Below are 15545 nucleotides of genomic sequence, written 5' to 3'. Positions count from 1 at the left end.
CAGATCACCAAAAGTTAACCAAAAATGTAATGATGGAGAAAAAAAAAATTGTCATAAAAACAGACCATAAGTCAGCAAGTTACATACTGTAGGCCTGTAATATTTTAGGAAGGTGACAATATGTAAACATATGTCATATTCGAACAACACTACAACACTCCTCATTGAGGGTCTTCTTTGAGGGGCAATTTCCATGCCTCATATGTCATGGAACACTTGGGCTGAATGTAATTTGATATTTTCCTAAAAAGGGTAAAGGCATTTCCATGACAGGAAGCATTAATTGCTACTCTAAGCATTTTCAGAGATAAAAATGTTTGTATGTGACGTGTAACAGAAATGTGTGTGTGAGAGCACACACGTTAGCTCATGGGAAAGCTCACAATTCTCTGTAGAGAAAATGTGTCATGGTGTGTGGTTGACCCACTTCACTTCCTGTAGCGACACATCAGCAGAAATACTCTCAGCTGTATGACCCCCGACTTACAGACGTATAGAAGTTCATCACCAGGACACCAGGACATCACCAGCTCGAGAAGGGTACAAATCAGCCGAAGACAGACAAAACAGAAGAATAACCAAGAGAAGCTCAGCTCACCTGAAATGGCTTGGCAAAGATCCGTTATGATACTTCTAATGCTGTTGGTGATTCCTTCTGCAGGTGAGAATCCATCAGCCTCTTACTATCTTCAGTTACACAAAGACTCATTCCTATTTGTCTGGATTCAAAGCAACACACTTTGGGTATCGATATTGTTTGGTGAGATAGAATCTACATGTTAACTTGTTGAAATAACACTTAACACTTTTCAGACGTTATTATTGGGGGCCAAGCAGCGAAGCTGCGAGGACCCCATTGTGTTTGTTAGTTTTCTTATTATTATAAAATATTATTATTGTTATTCCTCTGCCATTGAAGTCAATGGCAGCCCATAGAACCGACTACGGGAAAGTTGTGAAATTTGGCACACTGATTCGGCACTGTCCCATCATTCATGTCACCAAGTTTCATGCCGGCACCTTGAACCCTCTAGCGCCACCTACAGGTCAAAGTTGGATGTGCGTTCACGCACGTAACTTTTGACCCGTAAGTCCAATTTTCAAAAGTCAGGTATCGTTGGAATGCTTGGACCTGCCCGAGTTCAACGCACCCTGTGAAGTCATTTTCCGCCATGATGGATTTTCCGCCATTTTGGATTTTATCAAAAACACTTAAAATGTATTGGAGGTCACATATTTTCTCTGATTTTCACCAAATTTGACACAGAGCATCTTCAGACCAAGACTAATTCAGCTCGTGCTTTTAGTCTTCGGAACTTTTACCGTTGGCCCATAACAGCCAATTGAAATTCGCGGCGAAGCCGCCAAACAGGAAGTGGGATCATATTTCAGCAACCCTTGCACGCATCAAAACCAAACTTGGTACATGTACTCAAGACCCCATCAGGAGGAGGCTCAAGAAATTTGGTGACCTTTGACCTCTAGGGGTGCCGCAATTAGCAAAAAGGCATTTTTGCCTGTAGCTGTTGATGTGTTCGGAATTAAAACTTGCTACTGGTGCCTGGTTATACTGTGGGAGGTCCTTAGGCTGACCCACCTCAATTTGTGACATCAACATATTTGATTTGGCCGCCATATTGGATTTAATCAAAACCACTTAAACATTTCCATAGGTTGCAAAATTTGTACGATCTTCACGAAACTTCACACGGATGATCATCCGCCCGAGTCGACTATAGGCCTTGATTTTCGTAATGATGTCTTAAACCGTTCTCCCGCAACAGCCATTCAAAAATAACGGCGAGGCCGCCAAACAGGAAGTGAGCTCGCATCTCGGCCAATCTTGGGTTTTTTGACATCAAAATTCTTGTGACTGCTTAAAACTACATACCTGACGTAGCGGCATTGAGTTACCATGGCAACTCTGGCCTTTTTACCTGCCTGCTTGGCCCCCACATTGCTGCTTGCAGCTATATTTATTATTATTATTATTATTGTTTTGTTTTCAAAAAAACTGCAATGATATGATATCTTAAATATATTTGAAGATGAAATATTTCAGTGCATTCTTTCACACTGTATTGATATACTGTGTACTGTATATTCGCTCTGTTAAAGTACAAAAATGTAGGCTAGTATGTATCTGGTATGTCTAAATCAAAATAAAAAGTACCGGTATAGCAAAAAACCAAAAAAAACATGGAGTTGTTCTGGTGAAAATATGGCAATAATGAATAATAATCATATTACTGTATCTCCAATTTTAGTGACCCTTTCTTGTAGTTCACTAACAGCACTGTCTCCTTTTACTCTTTGAATCTTGATCATTTTAATTTGGTCTTTTTTACAATACTTTTAGTATAGTTTAATGTTCTGCATTTCTCACTATAGGTCACTTTGACACTAAAAGTATGCTCCTGCGTTGTGACCCTGTATGATATCTTTACTGTTCCTAAACATGAAGGTGCAAGGGTTGATATCACTTATTGTTGTCTGTCTTGGGTCAACAGACATTGATTAGGGTAGACTGGATGTCTCCTGACTTCGCCACTATTACTGTATGATTATCTATCCTTTGCTGTTGTGTTTAAGCCCTAACATTCCTTGTCTAGTTAGAGCAGCTGATGGGTCTTTAGGGTGAAATTATGCCCTTGATGCACATCATTGTAAATATAACGCTGTTCCTGATTTTTCCTACGATTGGTCTGATAGGCTTTTATTCATCTGTAGTATCAAAATTACCATCAACGTACAATGTCAAAGTGAAAGATTTCTATAAGGTAATGTTAATATAGATATAATGCAAAATAATTGCTTACAATCGCTTACATACTGTAAATGTTTACTCCCTTCAAGACAGCAGACAGCACTTTTGGCCACAATTGTATGGAGTCTGCATGGATAGGTCTCAATCTTGCACATCTTGACACTGCAATTTTACTCAATTTCTCTCCGTGAAACCACTCAACCACCATTTTCTAGCTGGAAAGTAAATCTTCTCCCAAGTCATAGTCTTGTAGACTAAATTACATTGTGCTCCATTTCTATAAGATGTTCTGAATTAATTTGACCTTTACCATTACAAGCCTTCCAGGGCCTGCTATAGAGAAGTATTCCCACAGCATGATGCTACAACCAGCATGCAAGGGGCAGCCGGGCTTGTAACCTAAGGGTTGCCGGTGGTTGGGCAGGCAGCTCACTGCTCTGGGTTGTGTGATTCACCTCACTGTGTGTTCACTGTGTGCTGTGTGTTCACTAATTCGGTTAAATTGGGTTAAATGTAGAGATCTGAATTTCCCTCACGGGATCAAAAAAGTATATATTCTATTCCATTCTTTTCTATTCAAATTAGGGATGTTGCATTTGTGGTGATGTGATTTGTATATGCCAAACACATCTTCTGATGGCCAAAAAACTCTCGTCAAAAAACATTCTTCAATTTGACCTTGGAGTCTCCCACATGTCTTAAGTCTAGATTTAATGAGAGCTTTGCCACTCACCCATAGAGCTTTGGCTGGTTTGAACATTTGCCATATTCCTTCATGATGGATTTCACTGAACTCCAGGGGATGTACTGTACATGGAACATTATTTACATCAATTCCCTCACTTACTGTATGCTTGTTAATTAATATTACTTTGTAGAAATGCACTTTCAATTAAATGAATGACCATTTAATTTCATAAAGCAAAAAGGGAAATATCCAAGGGGGGGTGACTACTTTTTATAGGCACTGAAAGTATGGTTCTTATCTAAATTATTTTTCCACTACAAGACCATCTCTGAGATGGAAACCTCAGGTGAAATTGTCTTGTTGCACTGTAATGCTAGATTTAAACACTGAAGACAGGTGCCATGTGTGATTTGCCCTAAAGCTAGATTTATACACTTAAGATAGGTATCGTGCACGATGGAATTTGTATGTTGAATTCAATTTCTCACCCGGTATTCAAATGCCAAGACAAACAAACTGACTTAAGTACGCTGTCATTCTCAGGTAAACCTGTAGGTTATATGGAAGATGCCGTGCCTCCACCTCCACCTGAGGAGGGCATGGAAGCACCCAGTGTCCAGGGGGTGCCACTGCTGCGCCAGGATCACCCAGAGAGTGCAGAGGATGGGCTGAGGAAGCTGGAGGATTGGCTGGAAAAGGAGGTGGAGGAGAATCTGGAGAAGAAGGCCAGGATGGAGCTGGAGGAGGAGGAGGAGAAGGAGGAGGAGGAGGAGGATGATCACCTGGTGGAGGAAGGTGACATGGGGGAGGGGGATTACCTAGAGGAGGATGAGGAGAAGGAGGAGAACATTTATGGAGAATCCATGGAGAAAAGGGAAGTGGGAGAGGAAGATGAGGAGGAGGAGGAGGATGATCACCTGGTGGAGGAAGGTGACATGGGGGAGGGGGATTACCTAGAGGAGGATGAGGAGAAGGAGGAGGACATTTATGGAGAATCCATGGAGAAAGGGGAAGTGGGAGAGGAAGATGAGGAGGAGGAGGAGGAGGATATGGTGGAAGATGAAATGGATGAGGGGGATGGCCTGGAGGAGGAGGAGGAGGACATTTATGGAGCATCTATGAAGCAAGGGGAAGTGGGTAAGGAGGAGGAGGAGGACTATCTGGAACTAGAGGAGGAAAAGGAGGAGGAGCAGGAAGAGGAGAAGGAGGCCCTTCTGGAGGAGGATAAGGAGGAGGGAGAGGAGGAAGAACGCCTGGAGGAGGAAGAGGAGGGGGAGGCCTACCTGGAGGAGGAAGAGGATGCTCGACTGGAGTTGGACATGTATGAGGATTAAATAAGCCTTACCTACTGTGTATATGTAGGCCTACTGTCTTCTTTACTGTCTGTGGTATCAAAGTTACATTAGCATCAATCAGCTACAACTGAAATGTGACTGGTATATTAGTAGAATATCCGTTGAAATGAACAAATAAATAAATAACAGATTTTACATTGAACTGAGAACATTTGTCAATTAATTGAAGGGTTTGTGAGTGCAATCAATGTGATCTCACAGCTCATTGCAACAAATCATACAATTACACCACCCATCATTATCGTAAGAATTCCTATGATCCAATCGTAAAAAAATGCGTATCGACAGCATACACACTGTGCATATCAACAGGCTACTCAACCTCGAGAGAAAAATGTGCATATTTGAACATTTTGACTGAGTGGTGATCAAATATAATATAGAACAAGTCATTGGTATAGACTGAGAAAAGCAGTGGGCATATAGAAGAGCATACAGATATTTCGTAGGTCTGACTGCAGGCCTCTCACTACTAGGCTTTCTATTATAATGTTTTAAATGACAGATATATATATATATATATATATATATATACAGTATATATAATGTTTTTGTTAAATGTTGCCTATTGGTCATCTGAACATGGATGATTGGCTACTCAGTCACTGTTGAAAGATGCTCCTGATGCAAACATTGGGCAAAATAAGAAAAGTATTGCCACGTAGGCCAAATAAGGGCACATTCAGGGCAATCACCTGAAAGTTTCCAAGTTGCACTAAATTTATCAATGAATCCATAAATTCCATTCTTGGGTGAACTAGACAGCTTTCCTAGGCCACCTGTATAATGACCTCATTCAAATGCTGCTGATGTCACAAAGCCTAAAAATGTGACATCATACAATGACTTAATAAAAGTCCATTTCAGTTCAGTTTCAGTTCATTGGGCTACAATGTAAGCAACCAGCACTGATTATAGTCTATGATAAAATGGAATGATATCTCAAAAGAAAAGGTATGTCGAATAACTTTCAGCCACTATATTTTAGTTCAATACAATCAATGTACTTATAGGCTATAGTAACGATAACCAAACCAAACATCCATATCAGTTCAGTTGATTTAAGAAATATCATCATGGCACGAGTGAGAGTGGGCTGAGAAATGGATATAGGATTCAGTCAGGCACAAGTGCCACAGGCTACCAGACAGTTACCAGTGCCACAATCAGAAGTGCCATATTGCTTTAACAACAGTTGTTTACAACTGATCAAGTTTCAAGACATCATATTGCCGTTTCTACTGATTTAGAATTTTTGTTTGTTTATCGTTCACTCCAAAATATAATTCCAATCTTCTTGGTGTCTGTTGATACCAGCACAACACTTGACATAAAAACATAAGATGTTACAGTAATCAATGTTAATAGCTTTGTTGAATGAGGAGAGTTTAATGCATGGTCACAAATCTACTGTGAACCAGAAACACGTTTGTTTCCTCCTTCACATGTAAATCAGACTTACAGATTATAAATACAGGCTGACACACACAAGCCATCTGATCACCAGCCCCTCCTCAAGTCAGTTACCACTCGGAGTTGAAGGTTCAGGTAGAAGTTGCCGGAGCCTTCAGGTGCAAAGCAGCCTATCAGCATATCAGTAGGCCTATTAATTAATCATAGCAAATCAGCATGAGGGGCGATAGATATCTGCTACAATGGGCCATTTTATTTTAGCAGTGCTGTCTTTGAAAATAATTTTTAAAAAGAGTTTTTGTGCTGAAAATCGTGCCATTCGAAATCATGATGGTTAGAATGTCTTCGCCAAAAACGCCAAGATTTCTTTTGCGCTCAAAGCTGATTTCCTAGTAGATAGTACACGCAAGAGTATAGCTACATGTATGTAAATAATCAACCTTTTACTTGTGAGTTTTTTATTATGACTTCGAAAATAGGGTTCCTTTTAACCCATTTAATCCCGCCGGTCACAATTGTGACCGAAAAAACAAATCTTGCTACTGTAGAAACGCATTCACAGGAAAAAGTTTCGTTGGTAGAGAACAAAGTGTTTTCTGCTAGGAGTCTACAAGACAGTCGTGTTCATTTAACGCTCTCGGGAAATGACATGCAACTACATCTATCTTACTAAGTCCAATTTGATGACAGTTACATTTGCTGGAGCATTTGGAGAGGCTGGAGAGACTTTGGAGACAACGCGCGTAAAAGTCGAGAAGAAATGTTTTGTGAGCTTTTCCACTCTCAACATTCTGACAAACATTGCGCTTTACCATGGTGATGGAAGATTACATCACACGTTGTCACAACACATCCCTGACAACCACATGGCTCACTTGGCTAAATTGCGCTGCAAGTAGTCAACTGTTATAATAACTTCATAATAATAACTTTCAAGTCATGTTGATTTCATGGTCACTTTCCCAGTCGATTTTGATTGACGGATGAGCAGGATAATGTTTATTTTATTGGTTGCATTTAATTCAAACGTTTTTACTGGAAGAACATAAAGACTGCCTAGCCAGCGGCAAGCGGCAGGTTTCCTATTAAAGGTGAAGACGCCCGGAGAGTGGTCAAAAAGTAGTAGCCTACATTTGAATTCCCGTGAGTGTCCTACCACCCAAAGACTGTAAAAAAATAGGTCCTACCTAGTAGATGAAGCCTGTGTTCCCATCCTGTCTTGCGCTGTGATGGTACGCGCTAGCCAGGCTAAGTAGGCTAGATAGTAAACGCAGGAGTATAGCTACATGTAAATGTCTTCGAAAATCGGGTTCTCTTTAATCGCATTCACAGGAAAAAGTCTCGTTGGTATAGAACAAAGTGTTTGCTACTAACTATGCTCATCTACAAGAGGGTTTTAGTTAGACCAGAGAGGGTTAAAGCGGTCAGTAATGAATGAAGGATCTTTGGTTAGACTGCCTACATATAGGCCTAAAATCTTGACGGTTCTCAACCACTATTTAAATCTTGAATGTAGTGTTACATTTAATTAAGTATGAAAATGTTTACTAACTTATCTATTTATTTTCCTTGTTAAAGACAGATTTAGCAGATTTAGCTATTTTTTAGGTATGTTTGACAATCAGGACGAAACAATGTCACATCAACCACCCTGTTTCCAATTATTCACAATAAGGGCAGCAATCATCTCCAATAGCAGCAAGTTGAACTATTGAATATTTCAGGTGTCAAATCAATGAATCCAACCTTAGGTGCACTATAGTGACAGCTTCCCTTCCCTTCCCCATAACCCATACCATAGTCTATGGTATGGGTTATGGGGAAGGGAAGGGAAGCTGTCACTATATATATCTGACATATATCTATGACTCATACCCTGTTGACATCACTCCTGTATGCTGCTGATGTCTCAAAGCCACAAATGTGACATCATACATGCCTTACAGCATCAGCAAGAGCATTTCAGTTCAGCAAGCAACTAGCACTGATTATAGCCTATGATAATATGGGACGATATTTCAAACGAAAAGGTATGTGGAACAATTTATAGAAACTAGCCTTTTAATTAAATGCAGTCAATGTACTTACGAAAGGCCATTTAGTAACTACCAAACCAAAATCTATCACTTCAGTTAATTTAAGCAGAGATGGTTGAAAAAGCATTAGCAACTTTGATTATGGAACATAGCATCTAGCCATGTATTTGTCCAAGACAGTTGGATACCTAAAATCAGAGAACAGGTCAAATAGGCTACTCAATTTCTCCAAACTATGTCATCTTTAACTCCGGTGCCAATTTCAGTCATTTGTGTAAATTTTTGCTGTTTTGTAGATGCACAATTCAACATCCACTATGTTTCTTATTCAGTTTCTGTAAAAAATGTTATGACACTGCACTCTCACTTTGAATGAATCCTAATCCTAACCCTAGCATTTAACATACAAAATGTCACCATACATATTTCTGTTTTCTTAAAATACATCCCATGTAAAACCGACATTCATCTGAAAGTGTAAGCTTAGAGCTAGAGTTTGGTGTGAAATTGAAACCCTTCTGTACATTGCAATAGCTTTGGTATACCGCAATTACTTAGAAAGCCTTACATCGATTGTTCCTGAAGTCTGCTGTGGTCATTGTGGTGGACATACTGTAGAGGACACAGACTGGACAAAGGACAATGTGTTTTTGAACTTACTATATTGAAAATAATTTAAAGATTATAACAAATATCTAGTTGCCTTTATAATACTGTAGGTTTAAAGGCAGTAGGCCTACATAGCTGCATGTTTAAAGGAATACTGTACATTGTCTTGCAGAAAATAATGGATTCTCGTAAGAGTGCAACTCCAACAGAGGAGAGAAGCATCACAACTATTGATGGTTAGACTTCCCTTTCCCCTTTCATCCTAACTTAACATTTTTATGTTTCGATAATAACATTTGTTAATCTTCTGTCATGTTATTCAGCTTCTTCATCTGCAGTTCTACCAGCCTCCACAGAGCCCATAGCAGCAGAGGATCACATGGGAGTCCATCAGCTGCCCACCTCCAGGACCCAGATGGAGATGTTGCCATTGCGTGACTACATTATGGGTCTCAGTGAAGAGTAAGTAGCTCTCCTTATGATGTGTCCACAATACATTTCCCTTAAACATACTGTGCCATTTTAGATAGCCATATCAGTAAAGTAACACCATGCAGGCAATTTAATTTATTTCACATAAAGTGAGTTTAAGTGACTCACCGTATAGTACAGATATGCATTTTATATCAGTCCTTTAGCAGATGCTTTACAGCCAAAGTAACAGTTGGTAATCAATTTCAATGTTTTGTTCCAAAGGGAATGGGATTCATTTTCTGATGCTATGACCAACCCTGTAAGTACAGTATATATAATTAAGTGATTTTTTTCCTGATCATAAATGTTGTGTTGCAGTGTTGAGACAAAATCAAATGTTTTCTCTCCATTCAAAACAGGTGACAAAGGCATATTTCCTTGAGGTGTGCTTGATCTTAGCCAAACACATTAACTTGAGTGCGCTTCAGATCGTCATGCCAAACCTTGCCAGGAGGCTAGGAGACGACCCAGGGTTTTTGATGGTATCAGACGAGAGCCATGGCTATGGAAACGTTATCGGCACTGGGCCAAAAACCCCATCAATCGTCCCTAAAGCAGGTAGCAGGTCTTGTGATGAGCCACTCGTGAGCTCACACGGTTCTTCTGGAAAGAGGTATGTTGTGCCAATGCCAATGATCTGGCAGATTGACAGAGGTGATGGCTGTAAGTATGTGAATGTATGTCGTGGTTGTGAATGTATGTGCTTGCTTGTGCGTCTGGACTGTATGGACTATGTAAAGAAAACCTTTGAGATTGTACCGTAAGTGCTGTAAGTTTGTAAATGTATGTAATGTACAGTATGTATGTAAATGTATGTGCTTGCTTGTGCGTCTTGACTGTAGCAGCGCTATGGACTAAAGAAAACCTTTGAGATTGTAGAGAATGTTATGGGCTAACTCCCAACTGTTGTGATTTTCTGAAGGTCCAGCACCTCCCTGCAAACTATTTCATTATCCCAGCATGGAATCGCAAAGGAGCATATCCTGCAGAATGTTTATATTGACATGGATGACATGACTGGAAATGAGCCTTCGATCTCTCCTGAATCAATCACCAGCATTGTGAACACCATCTCCGCTGAGCTGGATGTGCAGAATGAAGATGGCTCTCTCTCTCCTACTCAAGATCTCACCTCAGTGGAGGAAAGGCTGGAGAGATTGCTATGTGACGAGAGACTGAGCTCACTCTCGCAAAATCTTACAACCCTGTTTCGCCATCTTCATTCTGGGGACCAAAAAGGAATCCCTGCCACAAAGTCTGCTTCTGATTCTCTACTTTTGAGCATTGGACAGAGTGGCAAATTTCGCCCACAAAAAATGGTCAGACAGGTTGTTCAGATATATTCTGAGGAGACAGTGAAGCATGTGTTGCTTCCATGCTTCAACATTCCATCACCTTGGACTATCGGCATGGAAGGAGTTATCCAACAAGCTTCATCTTCTGCATCTTGCCCCAGTTTTCTGCATTCATTGTCTGAAGTAGAACCCCAAGGTGCCTCGAGACCTCCTTCAGAAATCCTGCAGAAGGCATTACAAGTTCTTACCACAGTCATGACAAGGGATACCATGAAGATGCTAGCCCTGGAAGTTCTGCAGACTCTGCAAACAACAGGAGATTTAGAGGAGCAAATGGATCTTAGCAGATCTTCTTCAGTTGATCCCACTGAGATTTCAGGAAGCAAGGACATTGCTATTGGTTCCCCTTATGCCTCACCAAATCCAGTGAATTCCACCGTAGAGGATTATAACAGCCTGGTCACTATATTAGTCATTCAAATACTGTCTAAGTTGAATGATCAAGGGTCACTCTCTGATGACATGTTAGACATATCTAGAGTGCTAATTAACAGGCTAAAGACAGAAAGTGATGCAGCCTTGAGCATAGGAGAAAATATGACCACATGTGATGTGAGGATTAAAAAAGTCTTCAGAGCCATTTACAGTGATCTCCTGCATGAGTTCGGCAGTAAGGACATTCTCCTGAAGGCGATGATGTCAGAGGATCCTTGTTTTGAGAAATCTCTGGTCACATCCCTGGCTCGTGAATTCATACAAACCACTGCTGTGCCAAATCCAAAGGAAGGGGAGTCTAAGAAGCGGAAACTTCGTTTCCTCCCAAAACTTTCAAAAATCAAGGCCTTTTTTCATATCAAGGTAAATATATGTCATTGATATAGGCCTTCTACAATCATGGTTTTCTACAGATATGTTGAAGAAAGGTGTACAGGTGCTACACAAAGATAACAAATGCTTATGCAGCGATCACTCCTCTCTTAATTCTAAAAATGCTTAAAGGCACACTTCACCGATTAGCATTAAGCTTTGTATCTTTCGAAAAACAGTCATGTTTTTGAATGGTCGTGCATCATTCCCTCAGTTTGCCTTGAGATGGGAGAAATACGGATTTCAATAGCCCCGTTTATACTATGGGCCATTGGCCCAGGAACTTAAGCCCAGGAACTTAAGCCCAGGGCACAAGCACCAGGGCTAGAGTTCTCGGTGCGTTTATACTGGGGTGGCTCTGGGGTGGGCCATGTAGCCAACTGTCAAACTTGGATCCATAGAAACCAAAGATTCTAGAACCGAGCTCTGTTATAGAATCTTTGCTTTCTATGGATCCAGATAAACCCTTTTACTGTCTATGGATAAACCTTGCATCCCATTTGCATTACAAAGAACTTTCCTTCTCTTCAATAATAAAATTGTCATGCTAAATGTTGATCCCACTACAAGCGTGACACCATGCACCCACCATTTTTACAGTAGGCTACAGACAACGGACAGTGACCCGGACAGAGTAACAGTCATACAGTGTTGTTTTGGGTATAATCTGGGTATAATAGTCTACAAGTATGCTATTTACAAATTGTTTTACAACGGAAGTAATGTTTCAACCTTTTTTTTCCATAGCTTTTCAAACGTTTAACCTGGCCTGTGCATTGTTATGGGGATGGGGTGTGGGCTTACAAAAAAAAAAAAATCCTGTTTCAAAACTGCAGCCTTCTTCAAGTTTGCAAACTCCCCACCTCAAACTCTTATGCTTAGGCATATTGTCTGTGCCATCTAAATGTGGCACTATTTGAGCCCATGGTGAAGTTTTTGTTTCACTGAATATGGGAAATTACAATAAAACTGTCCTTATTAAAGTATGCAAAAGAATACCACACGCACATCCAAAAAGCGATAAAAACTGGGTGCTAGACAGACAAGCATAAGTTAGGAAAGAGAACAAGAAGTCCTAAAAGTGCAATGACTGCAATGTGGAAACAGTGAAAGATATAGTCCTGGCCTGTTGGGTTCTTCCTCACAACCTCTGTGAGGTGTTTGACCCCGAGTGGACTGTGTCAGAGCCACAGTCATATGCCAGCTATGCTGGATGACGTGCTGGCAGGAGCTGCTTTAATTCAACACACAAAACACAATAACAACAATAACTCCCCCATTCACTAATTATTTCATTTTAATTAATTGAAAGAAAAACGTCTTCTAAATTTACTGTAATTCATATTTTCTTTTAAACACTGACCAGCTGTATCAGTACCGACACTTGAGCTGAATTTTCCTCTTTTCTCAGGTTGAGTTCACTTTCCCTCCCCTTATCTTGCCCTGCCGTCTCTCTCACATCGCGGGTTGCCTGCCTCACGATAAAATGCAATCAACTCCTATGTTTAAAAGATGATAGTAGTAGGCCCATAGCAGATGATACCATATTTGAATAGCCCTGTGTATAGGCTATTCATAGATCATTACACACGGTGTGTAACAAACATTCTCGAAAAACTGCATAAAATGCCTATGCCAGGTGGCTAATTCTGAAGAAAAATACATTGCTAACAGTAGGGGGAGGGGATAATCATCAAGTTCAAAATTTCAACACACCCATTTGGGACTTGATTAACACTATCAATACAAGAACTTTGACACCAAAAGTAACTCTTTATCTTGAAAATGACCCTCCACCCCATGAAAATGAAAATAAGAACCCAAAAAGTGGCATTTTCTGCACATTCCGCCTGGTATGTATGAGCTATTCTTACAGTTTGCTTATATACTGTTAAATAAATGCTTTCAAACCCATTTGATATTTACTGTAATAAACACTATCAAAAGAAGAACTGTTACACCTCAAAGTGACTCTATCTTGAAAATAATCCCCCATTCCTCTTTAAAATTGAAAAAAGAACACAAAAAGAGCATTTTTGGGGGGCTGTTCCACCCTTTGTATGCATTCACTATTCTTACAGTCACTATTCAATACTAAAAGACTCATTAGGAAACCCATTAGGAAATTAGCTTTTTATTTCAAATACAAAACAGTTCATTAATTTGTATTCAGTGACATTGGCCTGGAAAGAACTTGAACTTGTTGGTCTTAAGTAGCACTTCATATTTTTCTTAGTCTTTCAAGACTTTCTTGGAATTTGGCATAGGCTACTCCAGTGTGGTTCGGTCACTCCTCTTGCCTAAGTAGGCCATGAGAGCATTTTATTTTATTTTTAATGATCAAAGGGTGGGAAAAGGAGGAAATACCCATGTCCGATTTAGTTTTTTGGGTGGGGTGGGGGGTTTATTTCATGATAGGTACCAACTTCCAATACAAAATATCTCCCAAATGACCCAATGCACCATCCCTGAAGTGGGCGTAATCATTTTCCAATTTTTTAATTTTTAGGCCATTTATCCCCCCCCCCCTACTAACAGATATATTGGGGTAAACAACAAACAGCGCCAACTTACTTAATCAAGACAGGACTAAAAGTAGGACAGGCTGCTAATACCACGGAGGAAATAAATGACACATGACTTAAACATCATGATTGGTTTATTATAGGCCTACATAAATACGAGCAAAATCCAGTAGCCTATACAAACTACACTTCAAACAACGATTGCATGCAGATTTAAAACTTGTACACGCTCACTCAGAACAGATTCGTGATTTGCAGACAAGTTACAGACGAAGACAGATCAGATTTTGATTTCGTGTGTGTGCGATTAGAGTGGGAGAGAGAGGCATTATGTTACAGCGACCGGAGCGATGTGAAATTGAATGTAGCGATACTGTAAAGATCGCGAAATAAATCCTCGGATCCAAAACTATTGTGCAAATTATTAACCTGCTGCTGTTGTAAATGAGAGAGGGAGTTAACCTGCCAATTCAAGTACCTCGTCCTCGGCCCTGGAGCAGAAGCTAGCTAGTTCTACAGGCAGCGGGCACGGGCAGCTAGTAAATAGAACGGTAGCCGTAGTAACCAGTTCGACGTGACGTGTAAGCACCGGGGCTTAGATCGTGGCCCTGACCGTTGAGGTGGGCTTGTTGTCAGGGCAATAGTTCCAGGTTAAGCCCCGTTTCAGCCCAGCCCCGTCTAGTATAAACTCCTACCTGGGCTGGGCTTAAGTTCCAGCACCGGGTTCAGCCCATAGTATAAACGGGGCTAATGTTGGACTTCCTGCTTTCATTTTACTTCATTGAAAGCAGGAAGTCCTATTCATGGGTTTCATTGAAATCCGTATTTCTCCCATCTTAAGGCAAACTGAGGGAATGATGCACGACCATTCAAAAACATGAATGGTTTTCTAAAGATACAACGCTTAATGCTAATTGGTGAAGTGTCCCTTTAAAGCTTCTCCAACAACTGTGTCTTCACAATTGCCCATTTCCCATTTATTAAGTATTTTTTTGCATATGCTTATTTATCAGAAATCAAAGTCAGACAGCAGTAGAAAGGAGCAATCCATCAATGTGGATCAGAACTTGGAACCGACATCTTCTCGTGTTGGTCCAGGTAAGATATTGGTCATTGTTGATAGGGACACTGATTTATATAAAATGACTAAATCCAGGATGACTGGCAAAATGTGGATCATAACTTTTGTGTTTGTGCAGGCTGCTTCCCTTGGGCCACATCAGTCGCCTCGAGTGAGAAGGTTACCTCTGCTTCATCAGAGAAGAAATCTCACAGGGGCTTTTTCTCCAGGATAATTTCTAGTTTATCTAGAAAATCCCCCAAAATTCGCCCAGAGGCACTTCATTAATACTCTAATAAACACAACTTGCATTCATTTGAGATCTTTTCTTTTTCAGCATTGAGGCATCACTTTTCTATGATCAGTGTGTAAAATGGTCATCTTTTGAAGTGATATTGCCGTTTTAGCCTGGCAGTGAAGTCCCACTGGTGGCCTACCATCACACTGTTTTTACGA

The 15545-nt window shown here is 40.4% G+C and overlaps 1 protein-coding gene and 2 long non-coding RNA genes across 3 annotated transcripts; all 3 read left to right on the top strand.

Moving 5' to 3' along the window:
- Positions 1-505: 505 nt before the first annotated feature.
- On the top strand, positions 506-4952 carry LOC134101111 (cilia- and flagella-associated protein 251-like). Its single transcript, XM_062554684.1, has 2 exons — positions 506-661; positions 3999-4952. The coding sequence occupies exons 1-2, from the start codon at positions 604-606 to the stop codon at positions 4787-4789; spliced, it is 849 nt and encodes a 282-aa protein (XP_062410668.1). The 5' UTR covers positions 506-603; the 3' UTR covers positions 4790-4952.
- A 4305-nt stretch (positions 4953-9257) lies between these two features.
- LOC134100521 (uncharacterized) lies at positions 9258-9901 on the top strand. The gene is made up of 3 exons (XR_009941285.1): positions 9258-9330; positions 9565-9601; positions 9702-9901. It is a non-coding gene; the product is annotated as an uncharacterized LOC134100521 (long non-coding RNA).
- Positions 9902-11007: 1106 nt separating this feature from the next.
- On the top strand, positions 11008-15252 carry LOC134100339 (uncharacterized). The gene is made up of 3 exons (XR_009941258.1): positions 11008-11495; positions 15043-15127; positions 15229-15252. It is a non-coding gene; the product is annotated as an uncharacterized LOC134100339 (long non-coding RNA).
- The last annotated feature ends 293 nt before the right edge of the window (positions 15253-15545 follow it).

This window comes from Sardina pilchardus, chromosome 14 (assembly GCF_963854185.1).
Source record: "Sardina pilchardus chromosome 14, fSarPil1.1, whole genome shotgun sequence".
Classification (NCBI taxonomy): Eukaryota; Metazoa; Chordata; class Actinopteri; order Clupeiformes; family Clupeidae; genus Sardina; species Sardina pilchardus.
The sequence above is the reverse complement of the archived record's forward strand: the minus strand, read 5'-3'. Positions and strand labels throughout refer to the sequence as shown.